At 36.7% G+C, this 20000-nt stretch overlaps 1 protein-coding gene across 5 annotated transcripts in view; it reads right to left on the bottom strand.

Annotated features, from left to right (window-relative positions):
- LOC127841208 (uncharacterized) overlaps window positions 1-20000 on the bottom strand; it is a 73051-nt gene that overhangs the window by 28434 nt on the left and 24617 nt on the right. For all 5 annotated transcript variants that reach the window (XM_052369870.1, XM_052369872.1, XM_052369873.1 and 2 more), the window contains exons 6-11: window positions 17324-17391; window positions 14352-14507; window positions 10549-10686; window positions 8573-8780; window positions 8074-8245; window positions 2429-2547 (exon numbers count right to left, since the gene is read on the bottom strand). In XM_052369870.1, the coding sequence (XP_052225830.1) occupies window positions 2429-2547; window positions 8074-8245; window positions 8573-8780; window positions 10549-10686; window positions 14352-14507; window positions 17324-17391 (861 nt within the window). The remainder of the gene's footprint in view (window positions 1-2428; window positions 2548-8073; window positions 8246-8572; window positions 8781-10548; window positions 10687-14351; window positions 14508-17323; window positions 17392-20000) is intronic.

The following is a 20000-nucleotide window of genomic DNA, read 5'->3' as shown; positions in this document are numbered from 1 at the left end:
GTGGTTGGTTAAATAGTATTAACAGAATCAACCCATTCTAGGTTTTCCAAAGATATTTAAACCATCACAGTTGCCAGTGTTTTTCCATATTTGTTGACAGTGCTTTTCACACGCACAGTCTTGACATGCAGAATTATAACATTGTGTTCTAGAAATGAAGTATTAAAGAAATTGATGTCATTAGCTTTAGGCTTACCGAGTTGCTTTTTGTTCAAATTGTTTCATTTGGCCACAATTGCGATAGGCTGCAGAGATAGCTGTGATTTTTTTATTTCCTTGTAATGTAAAGATGTCATACAATGCAAAGTATAAACCCCTTTTTTACAAAACAGTGAGTAGGAGCAATAAATTTTCTCAGAAAAGTTGGCAAGTGCCAAGGGTTGGCCCGCCAGAGTTCAAAACCCTACAGTAATAAACTCCTTACTTCCAGACATTTACTTTTAACAAAACTTTCATAGTTGTGATGGTCATTTTTGTATGTGTGTACTTTTTAATTTAATACCAAATTACTTAATGAAACTTAAAATCTTTAAATGTTCTTAATGTGTTTTAACAGAAAAATAGCTTGTTTTGAATTTCAATTGCATTCAATTTATATTCTATTTTTGCAAATAACTTGATTAAAACTATTTGGTGCTTTTTTTTCCTATTCAAGCCCCTTTACAGCCCAAATCCCAGTGGCAAAAAAGCATACATTTTTCCTAAATTGGACCTTAAAAATTCCCAATTGAAGGTTTCCAAAAAAAAAATTGCCATAAGTTGACCCATAGTAAATATAACATTCACAGTGATTTTTTTTCATTTTTTTTGTTACAGCCTGTGCCATTTGGATTGGGAAAATTAGCGCGATAAACCATGAAATTGGGAAAAATAGCGCGATAAACCATGAAATTGGGAAACATTATAAATATGATTATAAGAACAGAATAACAATTATTAAAGTATGTTTGACAGCATTTTTATATTATAAAGTGCTAATTTAATGTGTTCTTACAATGAAGACAATGTTAAGTTAATATCCTTCCACATGCATATTGAACTTGCAATAATCTATATCGATTCTTAAATATACCATTTAATCATAACCTCTTTAACAGTAAGAATTTAATTCAGTATTTTTTTAAAATTAAATATCATATGGTGAAAACATTAACAAATATTAAAAAAAAAACGCTTTAGTGGTCTTGCTATTTCAATGATGTATTAAATGGATTTAAAATAATTTATTTCATTTCTTTACCTTTCAACATCTTGCACTTGACATCCTCCGTTCAATGCTATTTCAGTAAACTGTAAAGCTTGACAAACATAATAAAGCAGAATATGCATGTGAATCTGATTTTACACAGATTCACTAACATATAAATCATATCATGTTTGTCTCTTTCCATTTTCGAACGAAACTCATCTTAAATGCATTAACTTTGTGAGTACCGGTAGACTAACGCCAATTTCCCAACATTGATTTCCGTGATGCACATTCACTGTGAAGATTTCTAATAAATATTTTTTGATTTTATCTCAAACGTTGTATTTTGCGTTAATGGACACACGCATTAAACTATTCCGTAATAACCATATGATATCTGTTGTTAATTTGAATGTTATTTATCATTTTCGCCACTCATCGCAAATTTCTCGTCTGCTTGCCGCCATCTTGGACGTGTGTAAAAACAGGCGTTTACAAAGGGGATACGTCGACTATCGTCGGTATCCTCCACAAAATGAGAGAGATGTGGATAGCAACGTAAAATCGTATTCGGCTAAATTCGCGAACAATACGTAAGTCAGTTGTCGTTTGGCGACGACTCAACAAGCTCGATCGGCACTCGTTCGAAATTATTGCTGAATTACATTGTAATCTTATTGGCTTTATTCCGAAAATTTTCTGTTTTTTTGGGGAAATTTTAATCAAATTTTGGGGAAAAAAACATCATTTTTTGCAATTGGGAAGCAGCCGAATATCGGCTGTAATTTTGGGCAAAAAAAATCACTGATTCAAAACAATTTAATTCTCAATTTTAAACATTTAATCTTAGCAAAGCAACAACAAAACTAATTTCCCAATTTAAGTCTAAACGCCGCAACTTTTACCAATAACAAGAAATGTGTTTGTCAGCTTTGAAGCCATATATTTGACCTTGAAGGATGATCTTGACCTTTCATCACTCAAAATGTGCAGCTCCATGAGATCCACATGCATGACAAACATCAAGTTGCTATGTGAAGCGACATATAAGTTATGAGCATTTTTTGAAACCTAAATGTGAAACCTAAATGCATAGTGTGACGGAAAGACAGACAGACTGACGTACGGATGGATGGTCTGATCACTATATGCCCTCCTTCAGGGGCATAAAAAGAGACCTGGCCCAATACCCAAAATGGTGAAAAAACCACTGTTCTATTCCAATACCCTGTGACTTACAATGATCCTTGCTATGACAGCTGATCTTTCTGCATTGGCAATGACATCTCTCAGGTCGGACTGTGCATGGCCAACTCCATTTGCAACCACAACTGGTGCGCCAGCTCTAATGGGTCTCTCTGAAAGGTTTGTATTTGGTTTTACCAAACCAACAATTTTTTTGCCCCATTGGAAAAAGAACCTGTACCATGCAAGCTGGGAAAAAATAGTGCACAAAATCTGAAAATGGGAAAATTTGCGTTGTGAAATCTTCAGATCTTATTAATTGCATGGTATTTAATTGCACAAACCATCTATATTTTTCTTCATGCTCTTGTGCTGAAATGTGCAGTTTCAGAGCTCATTATATTTGTTTACTTACAGATAATGCCCTTTTGGAACAACATTGACTCAACTTTCCTTCCTTTTGGGATTTGTTTGGGACATCAATCCGGATTTTTGAAAAATTCCCTTGCTTGGGAAATTTCCTTTTATTGGTACTTTATTAAAGGGACTGTCAACCACCACCACGACAAAGAAAGGAAAAGTTGTAAAATACCTAATTTTTTTACAATTATTAGTTTATATTGATTAAAATATCACGACTGGTATATGACATTACTTGAAAAAAGTTTATATTTTCAGTATATTCGGTAATAAAATTTTGCGATGTGAAATCTAAAGTACATCGCGAAAATAGGTGAAATAATGATATACACACTATAAATAATGCATGTAGATTGATCATTTTATATATAAACAAGGGCTGTTTGTAAAACATGCATGCCCCCAATATGGGCTGTCAGTTGTAGTGGCAGCCATTGTGTGAATACGTTTTTTGGCACTGTGACCTTGACCTTTGACCTAGTGACATGAAAATCAATATGGGTCATCTGCGAGTCATGATCAATGCACCTATGAAGTTTCATGATTTTAGGCGTAAGCTTTCTTGTGTTATCATCCTCAAACCATTTAACTGTGTCAAGTCACTGTGACCTTGACCTTTGACCTAGTGACCTGAAAGTCAATAGGGGTCATCTGCGAGTCATGATCAATGTACCTACGAAGTTTCATGATCCTGGGCGTAAGCGTACTTGAGTTATCATCCGGAAACCATTTTTCTAAGTTGAGTCACCGTGACCTTGGCCTTTGACCAAGTGACCTGAAAATCATTAGGGGTCATCTGCGAGTCATGATCAATGTACCTATGAAGTTTCATGATCCTAGGCATAAGCGTTCTTGAGTTATCATCCGGAAACCATTTTACTATTTCGGGTCACCGTGACCTTGACCTTTGAGCTAGCAGGGCCCTCAATCCATTTTAAGGGAAGCGGGTCGCTACCCATAGGAGAGGGAATTTTTGCGGCGTTTCCCTTTTAGGGGGATTTTTTTATTTACTCTCTAATTATTACATTTGTACATCATATTTGCACTATATTCATTGCTTTTTTCATAATTAAGTATGTTTGACAAGAGTAAGTTAAAATAGAATTGAGATATAATAATCATGAGACACATCTATCTATTAAAAAAAAAAAAAAATTGGGGGGGGGGGGGATTTTTCCCCTTAAAAGGGGAAAAAAGTGGGGGAATGCGGCCGAATTCCGGCCTTGAATTTGACAGATTGAGGGCCCTGGCTAGTGGCCTGAAAATCAATATGGGTCATCTGCGTGTCATGATCAATGTACCTATGAAGTTTCATGATCCTAGGCATAAGCGTTCTTGAGTTATCATCCGGAAACCATTTTACTATTTCGGGTCACCGTGACGTTGACCTTTGACCTAGTGACCTGAAAATCAATAGGGGTCAGCTGCGAGTCATGATCAATGTACCTATGAAGTTTCATGATCCTAGGCATAAGCGTTCTTGAGTTATCATCCGGAAACCATTTTACTATTTCGGGTCACCGTGACGTTGACCTTTGACCTAGTGACCTGAAAATCAATAGGGGTCAGCTGCCAGTCATGATCAATGTACCTATGAAGTTTCATGATCCTAGGCATAAGTGTTCTTGAGTTATCATCTGGAAACCATTTTACTATTTTGGGTCACCGTGACCTTGACCTTTGACCTATTGACCTCAAAATCAATAGGGGTCATCTGCGAGTCATGATCAATGTACCTATGAAGTTTCATGATCCTAAGCCTAAGAGTTCTTGAGTTATCATCCGGAAACCATCTAGTGGACGGACATACGGACGGACTGACATGAGCAAAACAATATACCCCCTCTTTTTCGAAGGGGTGCATAAATATATACAATTCCCTATGCATTCACAATTTGCATTCCTGGGTTTACCACGTGACGATGATTATCAATCTACTGGCGTTATTTATAGTTAACTGGTAGTTACCTGGTAGACATACCCAGTAAAATTTATTACCCAATATACTGAAAATATGAAAATTTAACAACTTTTTTCACGTAATGTAATATACCAGTTGTGATATTTTAATAAATATAAACTAATAATTGTAAAAAAATACGGTATTTTACAACTTTTCTTCGTCGTCGTGGTTGACAGTCCCTTTAACGGGGCCTTTTCACAGATTTTGGCATGTTTTGAAGTTTGTCATTAAATGCTTTCTATTGATAAATGTTAACATTTGATCTAAAAAGCTCCAGTAAAAAATCAAAAATAACATTTTAAACAAGACTATTGCCAAGCAATATCTGTCCCCTACCGGCTCCACCATTGTCAGAATTTTGTATTATTTTTAATTTGTTGCCATAGCAACGAGAATTTTTGACGTAGGAAGAAAATGAAATGACGTGCATAATCTCCATATTGCCATCTGTCCATGTTTCAAGTTTCATGAAAAAATATGAAGAACTTTTAAAGTTATCGCAGGATCCAGAAAAGTGTGCAGGATCCACCATTTTCAGCAGTATTTCTAGTCTATTTGTTGCCATAGCAACCAGAATGCTTGACGTAGGAACAACATGAAATGACGTGCTTAATCTCCATATTGCCATCTGTCCATGTTTCAAATTTCATGAAAAAATATAAAGAACTTTAAAAGTTATTGCAGGATCCAGAAAAGTGTGACAGACTAACGGACTGACGGACACACAGAGCGAAAACCATAAGTCCCCTCCGGTGAAACTGGTAGGGGACAAAAAGAAAACAAGAGATGTGTTTGTCAGAAACACAATGCCCCCTACTGCGTAGCATTGAAAAAAAAATTCTATTTATCATTTGGCAGGTATAGAAATCAAAGGTTATTACTTCCCTTGAATTTTGTCCAATCCAACGGGGGGGGGGGGGGGGTGAGGAGGGTCTCACAGTCAATTATGACCATGTCAGACATCACTGACAACCAAGGCCTGTGGTTTAAAAGAGATCATAGCCAGAGTTGATCATGTATCTATGGACATAAGTCCACAGGTACGTAATGAACATCAAAGAAATTATATCATTTAAAAAAAAACTTTGACAAATCAATCATTTAGGTTATAAATAATCAAAATTATAAATCTGTACAGTAACTGTGAAAAGAACTTCAATTCTTGGTAAGGCAATATATAATATGAGATTTATAATTATATAAATTACTTCCCTTGAAAATAATTGTCTGTAACAAATCTCTATTTTTAGTAGCAAATAATTAAAAGCCACTACCGTGACTGTAGATTCACCACTCAAAATGTGCAGCTCCATGAGATACACATGCATGCCAAATATATAAAGTGGCTATGTTCAATATTGAATAATTTTCTCCCTTTTTAAAGCTTATTACTTCCCTTAAATCTGTATTTTTTACGGTAGACCGTAAAGGATGACCTTGACCTTTTACCACAATGTGTATGTCAGAAACACAATGCCGCCCCCTGCGCCGCTTTGATTTATTTAACAAAAATATATACGTGGGCAGGTCAGATAACTATGTCCATTTTATGCTTATTACTTCCCTTGACTTTGTTTTTTCTACCCTAGACCTTGAAGGATGATGTAAACCTTGAAATTTTACCACTCAAAATGTGCAGCTCCATGAGATACACATGCATGCCAAATATCAAGGTGCTATCTTCAATATTTAAAAAGTTAAGGCCAATGTTAAAGTTTTTTCGGACGGACTGACAGACTGACATACTGACTGACGGACAGTTCAACTGCTATATGCCACCCTACCGGGGGCATAAAAAGTAACCCTAAACAGGGCTCGAACCACTGACCCCTTGAGTCCTGGCGTAAAAAGTCTGCGACTTAGACCCCTCGACCATTTTTCCACATACAATGTCAGATGCATTTTATACTATATACACTGTAACTCCAATATAACGCGAATGTCGGGGTACAAGCCATGCAACAGCGTTATAAACGGACAGCGTTATAAGTTTTGAGCTTATTTATTTAAGGGGGCTATAAAAAACAGGTATAGTATAGCCTATAATATAGGTCCTGTGTATTGTCATGCTGTGTTGTCATCCGCAAATACATGCATATAAACCGAATCGAACGATAACAGTATACATACCGCTTTTCTAATGTGCACATTTATCTGATAATCCAATATAATTACAACATCACTAATGAAAAAAAATAATGTTAAACATTTATGACAAGAAATATGTTGACGAATTTCAAAAACAAATTCATATGCCTACGCCATTTTTCAGAAAAAATAGTACAGTGCATTATGGGACACAGCTTTCATTGGACGAGCGAATTTAATTTAGATTGAATGCAATACGCTAGATGTACAAAAAAATGTTTTATTGTGTCATACGCAGCATGTAAAAAACGTGCTTTCAATGGACTTTCTGGTAACGGGCAAAAAATTTAATGCATCTATGTTAACTATTACACTGCGTTAGCATGATAATAAATCGTCAGGATTTTTTTTTTTTTCCGTATACGTACTGAAACATTAAACATACTCAAAGATCTTTTTATTTATCAAGCATGTATAGCATATAATAAACGATAACACACTTACACAGCCATAGTTTTTACAATGAAATACAATACACGATAAATACAAAACATAACCAGGTAATCGTTTTAAATAACTTTAATTTTTCTAACTATTCCGCTTGCACTTGCCTTATTGAAATTAGTGCACCGAACCGCTTTGATAGGGAATACATGTAATAAACACGGACTCACGAGTTTTCACACCTTTATTGACATTACACAACAGATTAACACCAATTAGCTGTTGAGTGTCGTTTAACCTCTGATCGATTAAAATCAGTTAAAATGACGGATCAAGCAATCAAGCTGTGATTGCCGGCTTCTTTGAATTTTCTGAAAATGCATGAAGTTGCATAACATGGATTTGAATCAGAAATGGAAGGTTGGAGAAAAAACGGGATCCAAGGACCCCCCGCGTTATATTGGACACAGCGTTATAACGGACTGCACTATATTGGAGTTACAGTGTATAAGCAATCATCGTAGTTTCACAAAATATAGCGACTACAACAGAACTCTCTAAATTATTTAATCGTTTCGCGTTGCAACGCTTTATAATTTTCAGGTTTTTAAATCATCAAAAGATGCATATAATGGCTATATTAGAGCATGGTAAATGTTCAGTATTACTGTTTCCTCACAAATATCATAACTAAATTTGCGAATCTGAAACAACTTTTTTAAATTTTGTCAATTTACCAAAACGTGAAAAGGCCCCTTTAAGAAGGAAACAAATTGTTGCAAACCCTGGATTGCTGGCGTCCCACTCTCCAGTTCTCTTGAAACTGTGAAATCTATTAGGCAGCTGTTGCTCTCTCCTACATTTGCAGACCTTTGTGCTTTCTTAGCTCTGGTGCAGTGCAAGTCATGTACCTTAAGACCATTCGCATGAAAAACTGTTGTCAGTCGCTGCAACAGCTGAAAACATACATACAATATGTAAACATGCATTTGTAGGTATCTGAAATATTTCATGTATTTCAAGTCAACTGAATATGAGCATGAAATAGAATTTTTTTATAATGTTAATTTGCTGGGTATTTAAAATGTTCAAATGTTCATTTTTCGATGTTCACAAGAGCCCCATTGTCACAAAGATATTTCCAGATATTAAGTCTTCTTTCAGGTAAATATTGGACATTAAAGAATGTAATAAGAGCAATTTTTAAAGTAACAATTTTTAACAAGGGTATTTTTTCACAAACATTTCTCACTAAGAAGCTTCAATGTAATTCAGATGCTCACCAGGTTATCCAATCCCTGAATTGCATCCGACGCCAATGTCTTGATAAAGTTGTAAGCTTCATAAGCCAAAGTCTCGTTCGGCTGATTCTCTACGACGATCGCCAGAGCTGACTGGACGATACTCATGGGCAAATCTATCTTCAACTCCACTTTACAGTGGTAAACAACTTGCCAGAAGCAGTGACCCATCATTAGATTGCTGAACGTTCTACAACAAAAAGTCGCATTGTTCATTTAAATGGGAATATTGATTTCAGACACTAAATCTAAAATATTTTACAAACAGAAGTAAATTCTTAAATATAACAATCATTCTCAATACAGGTAATCAATACTGTAAAATAAATATTATTGGTGGGACTTTAATTTGTGCTTATTTTGTGGGTTGACCGTTAACTTAACACAAACACATCAGAAAATGATGCAATTTCTTCTTTTTTCCAAATTCCGAAATCCATTCATTTACATGTCCAAGTAAAAGTCATTTCTATAAAACCACCAAATTTAATTACCTGGAACATTAATGATTTACAGTATTTAGTGTTCAGCATAAGTCTTAATCTGAAAGCTTGCGTCACTCAGGGGTTTTTCTGCCTTTTTTGGGAAAAGGAGTCTGACCAAACTGGGAATTTTTTATCGACAAAATTGGCCATTTTGGGAATTTTTGCTTCGATGAAACGGCTCATTTGGGAATTTTTATTGAATTTATCATGCTTAAATAGTTCAGTGGTTTAACAAATAAATTTGTTTTTATTTGTTATTTTGTCTTCTTTATATAAACAGATGCAATATTGGGCATGTTCAACGTTTATTCAAGTACTGCAGTTTTGTTTTTCAGTTACAGTTACTCTCTGAGATAAGAACTGTACAGTCAAAACCTTATAGCAGATATTTTTGACCAAAACAAACACTGGTAAGTCACAGATGTTATAAGACACTTCATTCTTAAAAAAAAAAATTTTTTTTTTGGGGGGGGTGGGGGGAAATTGGGATTTTTTTTATAATTTCGGTTTGGAATCGGGTCCGTTTGCTTTGGGAGTGCCTCTGTTTTCCGGAGGCGCAGACAGTGCTGAAAAACCCCTGTCACTGGTCCCGAGGCTTCCTTTAATTTGAGGGCTGAGCTGACACTATGAACCTTGATCTTTTCTGCCTAAACTGGATTTCTGAAGAGACTACATTTGAACAAAATTCCATAAAAGCAGAAAACGTTGTCTGTGAAGACTGCACAGGTAAATCTGTTTTATGCACATGCATTTAGCCCAGTTTTCCCAAAACAAGGGTCTTATTCACATGCATTCAGCCCAGTTTTCCCAGAACAAGGGTCTCATTCACATGCATTCAGCCCAGTTTTCCCAGAACAAGGGTCTCATTCACATGCATTCAGCCCAGTTTTCCCAGAACAAGGGTCTTATTCACATGCATTCAGCCCAGTTTTCCCAAAACGAGGGTCTTATTCACATGCTTTCAGCCCAGTTTTCCCAGAACAAGGGTCTCATTCACATGCATTCAGCCCAGTTTTCCCAGAACAAGGGTCTCATTCACATGCATTCAGCCCAGTTTTCCCAGAACAAGGGTCTCATTCACATGCATTCAGCCCAGTTTTCCCAGAACAAGGGTCTCATTCACATGCATTCAGCCCAGTTTTCCCAAAACGAGGGTCTTATTCACATGCTTTCAGCCCAGTTTTCCCAGAACAAGAGTCTCATTCACATGCATTCAGCCCAGTTTTCCCAGAACAAGGGTCTCATTCACATGCATTCAGCCCAGTTTTCCCAAAACGAGGGTCTTATTCACATGCTTTCAGCCCAGTTTTCCCAGAACAAGGGTCTCATTCACATGCATTCAGCCCAGTTTTCCCAGAACAAGGGTCTTATTCACATGCATTCAGCCCAGTTTTCCCAGAACAAGGGTCTGATTCACATGCATTAAGCCAAGTTTTCCCAGAACAAGGGTCTTATAATAATCAAACTATTTACCTCAACATCAGCTTCAGGGACAATGTGGCCAGTTGAATATTCAGTTGCTTGGAAACAAGGAACACCTCCCACATCAGCTGACCACTGTCCAGTGTGGGTTGCAACTGACCGCATCTGGACACAGCACTGTCCAGCAGCCTGAGAGATTATACATATTAAATACAGATGACATGAATGGTGTCATATGGAAATGGGTCTTATGCCATATGCGGCCAGCCTAACTCAAGACAGTCTGGTCAATAGCTATCCTGTATCCTGAACCCATGATGTTGGCCACAATGACCCTAAACAATTCACCAGATCTCAAGGTAAACCAACGTCGAAGACTGAACATGGTGAACACGGTGATCTAGTTTAAAAATCTCTGTTTGAAACTTTGTTTACAAATGGTTAAGACAAACATTCAGATTAAGTTTAATCATAATAAGGTCACAAATAAAGATTTTCTAAGATTTGTTTTTTTTTTACCTCAATTTTTGTACAGAAGATATAACATCACCTGCATATGGTCACTATAGACCAAGTCTTATCAAGATTGAAATTAACATGTGACATCTAAAGTGGGTTTTCCAGGATTTTACTTGGTGACTTACTTATTGACAACACTGTACTCAGAGCCAAACTTGTCCTCAATATTGTACAGCAATCGTAATAACGAAGTTTTTTCAAGATTTATACAAAACTGGCCCCTATACTGGTAACAAGACAAGAGCTGTCAAGAGGACAGCGCTTGACTATTCGAGTGCTTGACAGTATAACGTAAGCCATCATGGGGAAATGGTTCATATTCAAGAATTTATTAGACAATATTTCAAAAATAAAAAAAAGGAAAAAAAAAAAAAAAAATTGGGGCGGGGGGGGGGGTAGGGGGGTTGAGAGGGGGGTATAATGTGGGGTGTGGTCATTCATTTATTAGACGATCTTTCAAATATAAAAAAGGAAAAAAAAAATTTGAGGGGGGGGGGTAGCAGGGGGGGGGGGGGGTAGCGGGGGGGGAGGGGTGAGAGGGGGGGATAATGTGGGGTGTGGTCATTTATAAGATGATCTTTCACAAATAAAAAAAAAATTTTGTTTGGGGGGGGGCAGGGATTCTGGGTTGGGGCGTGGGGTATTGTTTGGGTGGAATCCATTGTGGTATTCAGGTAAGTGTTGTTTTGTCAAAGTATTAATAAAATCTGATCATACATAAGTTATGGCAATTTTAGCAAAATGTTCAATTATCTAAGTATAAAAGGGGCCATAATTCTGTCAAAATGCTCTTGTTTATAGGTTGGGGTCATGTTGGTAAACAAGTATGCAAAATTTAAAAGCAATATGTCAAAGGACATAGGAAATATTTGGGGTAGTACGCAAACTTTAACATTGATTTATCAATAATATGCATATTCTTTAGTATAAAAGGGGCAATAATTCTGTCAAAATGCTTGATACAGTTGTCTGCTCTTGTTTATAGGTTGGGGTCATGTTGGTAAACAAGTATGCAAAATATGAAAGCAATATGTCAAAGGACATTGAAAATATTTGGGGTAGTACGCAAACTTTAACATTTGCACGCAAACGCCAACGGGAACGGCAACGCTGACGCCAGGGTGAGTAGGATAGCTCCACTATATATATTTCATATATAATAGTCGAGCTTAAAAATGTTAATCATGCAAGATGCATGAAAAAAGACACACGATGGTAAACATAGAAACAACACATTAGCTCTTTGAGCCCAGTTGAAAAAAAGTTGGGGAAAAAAAACCCATAAATCTTGCTTGAAAAATATTTACATGTCCACATATTATGATTGATATTTGTAAAATTAAAACAAGATCAGTGTTAAACTTTGTAAAACATAATGCCCCATACGGCACTTTAAAGCCGCACAGAAAGCTTGTAACTAATTGTAAAATATCAATGGACCTGACCAAAGCTCAGCCTTGATCTGAAAGTCATGCAAATTGACTCACACACAAAAATCAGGCACGTTTCTAAAAGGGTTTTTAAAAAATTCCAGAAAATTATTAATTCAGAGGAAACAATCCAAGGTTATATTTGAAAGTGTGTAGAAAAAGTCTTGAAAACTGCTATTCTAAAGAAAAGTTCAAAGCCTTTACTTAAAAAAAAAACAAAAAAACATGAACACATCTCGAACTATATCTGTAAACAAGGGCTGTTTGTAAAACATGCATGCCCCCCATATGGGCTCTCCGTTGTAGTGACAGCCATTGTGTAAATATGTTTTTTGTCACTGTGACCTTGACCTTTAACCTAGTGACCTGAAAATCAATAGGTGTCATCTGCCAGTCATGATCAATGTACCTATGAAGTTTCATGATCCTAGCCATAAGCGTTCTTGAGTTATCATCCGGAAACCATTTTACTATTTCAGGTCACCTTGACCTAGACCTTTGACCTAGTGACCTGAAAATCAATAAGGGTCATTTGCGAGTCATTATCAATCTACCTATCACGTTTCATGATCCTAGGAATGAGCGTTCTTCAGTTATCATCCGGAAACCATTTTACTATTTCGAGTCACCGTGAACTTGACCTTTGACCTAGTGACCTCAAAATCGATAGGGGTCATCTGCAAGTCATGATCAATGCACCTATGAAGTTTCATGATCCTAGGCATAAGTGATCTTGAGTTATCATCCCGAAACCATTTTACTATTTCGGGTCACTGTGACCTTGACCTTGGACCTAGTGACCTGAAAATCAATAGGGGTCAACTGCGAGTCATGATCAATCTACCTATCAAGTTTCATAATCCTAGGCCAAAGCGTTCTTGATTTATCATCCGGAAACCATTTTACTATTTCGGGTCACCGTGACCTTGACCTTTGACCTAGTGACCTCAAAATCAATAGGGGTCATCTGTAAGTCATGATCAATGTACCTATGAAGTTTCATGATCCTAGCCCTAAGCGTTCTTGAGTTATCATCCGGAAACCACCTGGTGGACGGACCGACCGACAGACCGACCGACCGACATGTGCAAAGCAATATACCCCCTCTTCTTCGAAGGGGGGCATAATAATGCAGGAAGATTAACACACCAAAAATCGCTCGATTGGTCATTGTCCGCTCGGGTACTACTTACATGTACCCCGGGTACTCTTAAGTATACTTGCATGTACCCCTGGTACGGTAAATATACTAAAACGTACCCGGGAAATTTAACGCTAAATCGGTCGTTGTCGGCTATTACTTTGAAATTAATTATGTTCACATTTATGTCAATTTTCTGTAAAATGGCCTCTATATTATTGAAACTCATACTCACAAAGCATGTTGACAAAAAAAAATTAAAGAGAAGTTTGTTTAAGATAATCGGTAACGCGTTTTACGACATCGGATTTTAGGCGGGATTACGACTCGGGTACAGTCTAATATCGACCTGGTACGATTAAGTATATTTACCGTACCCGGGGTACATGTAAGTATACTTAAGAGTACCCGGGGTACATGTAAGTAGTACCCGAGCCGACAAAGACCAATCAAGCCCAAAAATCAGGTACAGAAATATGCAGATTGCTATTGCATCTTTTTTAAAACTTGATGGTAATAATCAACACATTATTTGCTTCAAGGAAATGGCTGTACCACGAAAGTCAAACCAATTTTACATTTATTAACACACAGAACTTTTTATGTGCGTCCTTTCTTTATATTTGTTCTAATAAACAAAGAAGCAAACAAGTATTACTCTTGTGTTACACAGTTTTTCCCCATCATCAAAGAACTTTTTGCCATTTAAAGTGCGTCCTTTCTTTATATTTGTTCTAATAAACAAAGAAGCAAACAAGTATTACTCTTGTGTTACACAGTTTTTCCCCATCATCAGTGACAGCAAAGTGTGGCAGGCTTCCAGCTGGTTTCTATGACAACACCACTGGAACAGCGCCACCAGTTCCTCAGCCTCGATGCAGTCCTGGTACACGTTGTGACTCTTCAGCATGATAAGAGCTCTGAAACAGGTGAATTCCAAAGTGACAAAGTGCCTTGAACCATTTTAGTGTTTTTTTCACCATTTTGGGAACGGGCCTGGATCCCTTTAGATTGGAAAATTTACATGGTTCTGACTCAAATTAGTGTTTTTGCTGACAAACACTTTAAAATGGAGATTAACTAGTGACCTGAAAATCGATAGGGGTCATCTGCCAGTCATGATCAGTGTACCTATGAAGTTTCATGATCCTAGGCCTAATAATTCTTCAGTTATCATCAGGAAACCATTTTACTGTTTTGAGTCACTGTGACCTTGACCTTTGACCTAGTGACCTGAAAATTAATTGGGGTCATCTACCAGTCATGATCGATGTACCTATGAAGTTTCATGATCCTAGGCGTAAGCATTCTTGAGTTATCATCCGGAAACCATTTCACTATTTTGAGTCACTGTGACCTTGACCTTTGACCTAGTGACCTGAAAATCAATAGGGGTCATCTACCAGTCATGATCAATGTACCTATGAAGTTTCATGATCTTAGGCCAAAGCCTTCTTGTGTTATCATCCGGAACCATTTTACTATTTCAAGTCACTGTGACCTTGACCTTTGACCTAGTGACCTGAAAATCAATAGAGGTCATCTGCCAGTCATGATCAATATACCTATGAAGTTTCATGATCCTAGGCCCAAGCGTTCTTGAGTTATCATCCAGAAACCATCTGGTGGACGACCGACATGTGCAAAACAATATACCCCCTCTTCTTCGAAGGGGGGCATAAGAAGTGTTTTTATATTATATTTACTTAGGTTAAACTTACAGAGTTGAATGGGAGATGACCTGAACGTTGACATTTTTTAAACATATTTTGTTCAACCTTAAACTGGGACTTTTTATGTTTAATTTGGAAAAATATATACTTTTTTAATTGGAAAAACACACACTGTTTATTGGACATTGTAAGTTTTCAATAATAACTGAAAGGCATCACAACACCTGACCCTTTTATCTAAACAATCGAAACAAGAGCTTTGTCGCAGACGTGACGAATACCCCGACATGCCGCATTGACACAGAATATTTTGCATGTTTTCTTCACAAAAAACAGCGGACACCATGCTCAAGGTTTATAACGTACTAAGTGACCCCGTGACCTAGTTTTTGACCCGGCATGGCCCATATTCAAACTTGACCTAGATATCATCTAGATACAACATCTGACCAAGTTTGGTGAAGATCGGACGAAAACAACTTGAATTAGAGAGCGGACACTTAATACTGACCGACAGACAGACCGACAGACAGACAAGCTCACTCCTATATACCCCCCTAAACTTTGTTTGTGGGGGTATAATAAATTTCAGTACTTTGGTCAAGGACCACAAAGAAACATTGATATTTATATGCTAGTTGCTAAAAGCTACAAAACATAGCCTGTGAAATATACCAATGAAATCCCTAGTTACATAGCGAAGATAAATGCAACAAGGGCTGTTTGTAAAACATGCATGCCCCCCTATATGGGCTATAAGTTGTAGTAGCAGCCATTGTGTGAATACGTTTTTTGTCACTGAATACGTTTTTTGTCACTGTGAATGGTGGTGGTGGTGGTGGTGGTGGTGGTGGAGGAAGAAGTAGTAGTAGTAGTAGTAGTAGTAGTAGTAGTAGTAGTAGTAGTAGTAGTAGTAGTAGTAGAGTAGTAGTAGAAGTAGTAGTAGTTGTAGTAGTAGTAGTAGAAGTAGTAGAAGTAGTAGTAGTAGTAGTAGTAGTAGTACTAGTAGTAGTAGTAGTAGTAGTAGTAGTAATAGAGTAGTAGTAGTAGGTGGTGGTGGTGGTAGCAAAAGAAATAGTAGTAGTAGTAGTAGTAGTAGTAGTAGTAGTAGTAGTAGTAGTAGAAGTAGTAGTAGTAGTAGTAGTAGTAGTAGTAGTAGTAGTTGTAGTTGTAGTAGAGCAGTAGTAGAAGTAGTAGTAGTAGTAGTAGTAGTAGTAGTAGTAGTAGTAGTAGTAGTAGTAGTATTAGTAGTAGTAGTTATAGTAGTAGTATTAGTATTAGTAGTAGTAGTAGTAGTAGTAGTAGTAGTAGTAGTAGTAGTAGTAGTAGTAGTAGTATTAGTAGTAGTAGTAGTAGAAGAAGTAGTAGTAGTAGTAGAAGCAGCAGCAGCAGCAGCAGCAGCAGTAGTAGCAGTAGTAGTAGTAGTAGTAGTAGTATGCATTACAAAAATGCAGTTAGCCTTACATTTGGTAAAATTTAAATATATTACAAGGGAGGCAAATCTGTAACAATAAATTTAAACTTATTGCATTTGTTTCCCCTGTAGTGTATTACCTCCCCTGTCCTGCTTATATTTATATTAATCAACAAAATTAAACATTAACACAATATTTAATATACAAAATATACAAAAAATCTCATATTCTGATAATATTTTTACTGATCCACTGTATTTTACTAAAAGGATGATGTTTCATTGGACTGATTATTAAAGATTTAGGATTACAGACCAGTTGCTTCAGTAATATTGTTCAGAGTGTGCCCTGTTGGCCGCGTATGCATTCTAAAATTATCATTCAAAAAACCATTTTACTATTTCGAGTCACCGTGACCTTGACCTTTGACCTAGTGACCTCAAAATCAATAGGGGTCATCTGCTAGTCATGATCAATGTACCTATGAAGTTTCATGATCCTAGGCACAAGCGTTCTTGAGTTATCGTCTGACAACCACCTGGTGGACGGACAGATCGACCGACAGACCGACATGAGCAAAGCAATATACCCCCTCTTCTTCGAAGGGGGGCATAAAAATGTTTAATTACATCAAAATATATTGCTTACTTTTCTATATCACCTGTCATGCACGCATTTCTCAGTCGTTTCACGTTTGCTTCAGTCAAAAGATCGCTCTGCAAAACAAAACATGTTTATTTAATAAGACTGTTGTTGACTTCTAATAAAGCATCTAAAGCAAAACCATCTACAGTTGTCATTATATATAACATCCCACTGGACACACATTTCAATCAAAGCGCTGAAGGCACTGAAGTTGTTCGCTATTGCATAATTTAAGACGCAACTCATTTTTCAAAATTAATCGCAAGCTTGAAAATTAATGAACACACGCCATTCAAATTTATAAAGAGTGTGTCATAACAAACGGGTCGAGATTTGTGTGCACTTGTTATCATCCTATTTATTTTATCGAGAAAACTAAGACAAAACAAGGGACAAAATTGTCACAAAACCAGGTTTTCATTGCGAAAAAAAAATCTGATAAAGGGAGAAAACTCAAAGTGAACTTTTGAAATGACCAAAAAAAATTAACCCCCTTTGTAATTTTTTATTTTTTTTAAATCTATTTTTAGTCGTGGCGACCTTGACATTGGAGATATTGACGTGATTCTTTCGTGGGACACACCGTCCCATGATGGTGAACAAATGTGCCAAATGATTTTAAAATCTCACAATGAATGACATAGTTATGGCCAGGACAAGCTCATTTATGGCCATTTTTGACCTTTGAACTCAAAGTGTGACCTTGACCTTGGAGATATCGACGTAATTATTTCGCGCGACACACCGTCCAATGATGGTGAACAAATGTGCCAAATGATTTTAAAATCTGACGATGAACGACATAGTTATGGCTCGGACAAGCTCATTTATGGCCATTTTTGACCTTTGAACTCAAAGTGTGACCTTGACCTTGGAGATATCGACGTAATTATTTCGCGCGACACACCGTCCAATGATGGTGAACAAATGTGCCAAATGATTTTAAAATCTGACAATGAACGACATAGTTATGGCCCGGACAAGCTTATTCCGCCAGCCCGCCAGCCAGCCCGCCCGCATTCGCCAATCTAATAACCAGTTTTTTCCTTCGGAAAACCTGGTTAATAACAACAACATGGCCCTTTTTGGACATTCTGAAAGCATAAAAAGTATGATGAAAATAATAATGAGAACTGACTATAAAGACAATTTGCCATCACCATCATATTAAATGGGTATTGTTGGAATATCAAATACCTATCTCACTAAGAATATAATTTCATGATGAAAATTCCCTGTACAAAACTTTTGATTTTTGACACCATATACAAATTCAGAATATACAATAAGATAATTGATGAAAATAAATATAAATAAATCTGAGAGCAATACTTTTACTCACAAATTAGGTAGTCATAAAGACAGCCCTGTTGACCCATACTTTGTTGTTTATGCATTACTTGTTACCCTAGCAGTTCACACGGTGTCAACAACTCTGACCTAAACATAGGTATAGAGCACTCATGCGCTTTTTCGGCGTAGCTGTTTTACCCTGCTTTTCACCTTAAATGACTGATCGAGATAAAACCTCTGAACTGTGGCTACATCACCGTGTCTGTGCTCAGCGCAAAGGATGTAGCACTGTTCAGTGTAAGGAATTCCAGACTACTCTCTGTATGTTCAAACAACACAAATGGTGGCCCAGTTACAATTACACGTTAAAACCAATCTCGCAGAATTGCAGGGTCAGGGTCGTTCACTAAATTGTCCGGGTAATATATAATTGACTATCGATAAACACAGCTTTGCTTTCAAGATGAGAAAACAAACATTACCGACATAGTATAGTGTCACAATAAGAGGAAAATCGTTTAATTATCCAACCACAATGTTTGCCATACTCGGTCAGCACGTCTGGAAATCGTTCCTGAACGCCTTGATAGGCTGCCCTTATTTACACATTTGCCGTTTTGAATTCAATTTTGTATCGAAAAGAATTGTTCCAAAATGTGCCATTTACAATTTGCAGTAAGATTTTTAATGACCTTCGTCATGCAAAAATGGGTCTTATTCCATATGCGCCCATCATACATATAGCCCTTTCAGCCTGCGCATCTCTCAGTCTGGTCAGGAGATACATAATGAGACCATAACACATTGAGTGATTTTATAGCGAACAGCATCGCCATTGACCAGACAGCGCAAATGCACATGTTGGGTTTAAGATACGCTGGCCAAAACGCATAAGACCCATTTTCGCATGACGCAGCTATGAAAGTGTGATTTAAATGTGTCAAAAGAAAACTGCGTTTAAATTAAATATTAACATACAATATATTTCGATAGTGAAGAAATATACTCATAATAAGGCATGTGAGGACACATATGTTGTGCAATCTCGTAATATAATTTTTATATACTTACACTTTTTGTGGTTTGACAATGATAACACACATATCATGCAGTGAATATGCGACTAACAAGTGAAAAAAACAACAATAGTTTAACTCTTGTTTTCTGTTTATTTATTTAGAAACGTAAATTGCAAACTTTATTTCAAAGTCAGCATTTACGCCGACTACCTTTTTAAAAGATACATCTCTTGTTTTATTTAGTTGTTTTTTAATATTAAGTTTTAGTGATTATAAAGCATTTGAGGTTGTCTATAGTATACCTGTAGTAGTTGGTGAACTCAACGTTTTATAAATTGAGAACTGTGAATATAAACAAGCTTAACCTT

The sequence above is a fragment of the Dreissena polymorpha genome, chromosome 8, assembly GCF_020536995.1.
Source record: "Dreissena polymorpha isolate Duluth1 chromosome 8, UMN_Dpol_1.0, whole genome shotgun sequence".
Classification (NCBI taxonomy): domain Eukaryota; kingdom Metazoa; phylum Mollusca; class Bivalvia; order Myida; family Dreissenidae; genus Dreissena; species Dreissena polymorpha.
Note: the sequence above shows the minus strand (reverse complement) of the source record. Positions and strands in the feature narration are given on the sequence as shown.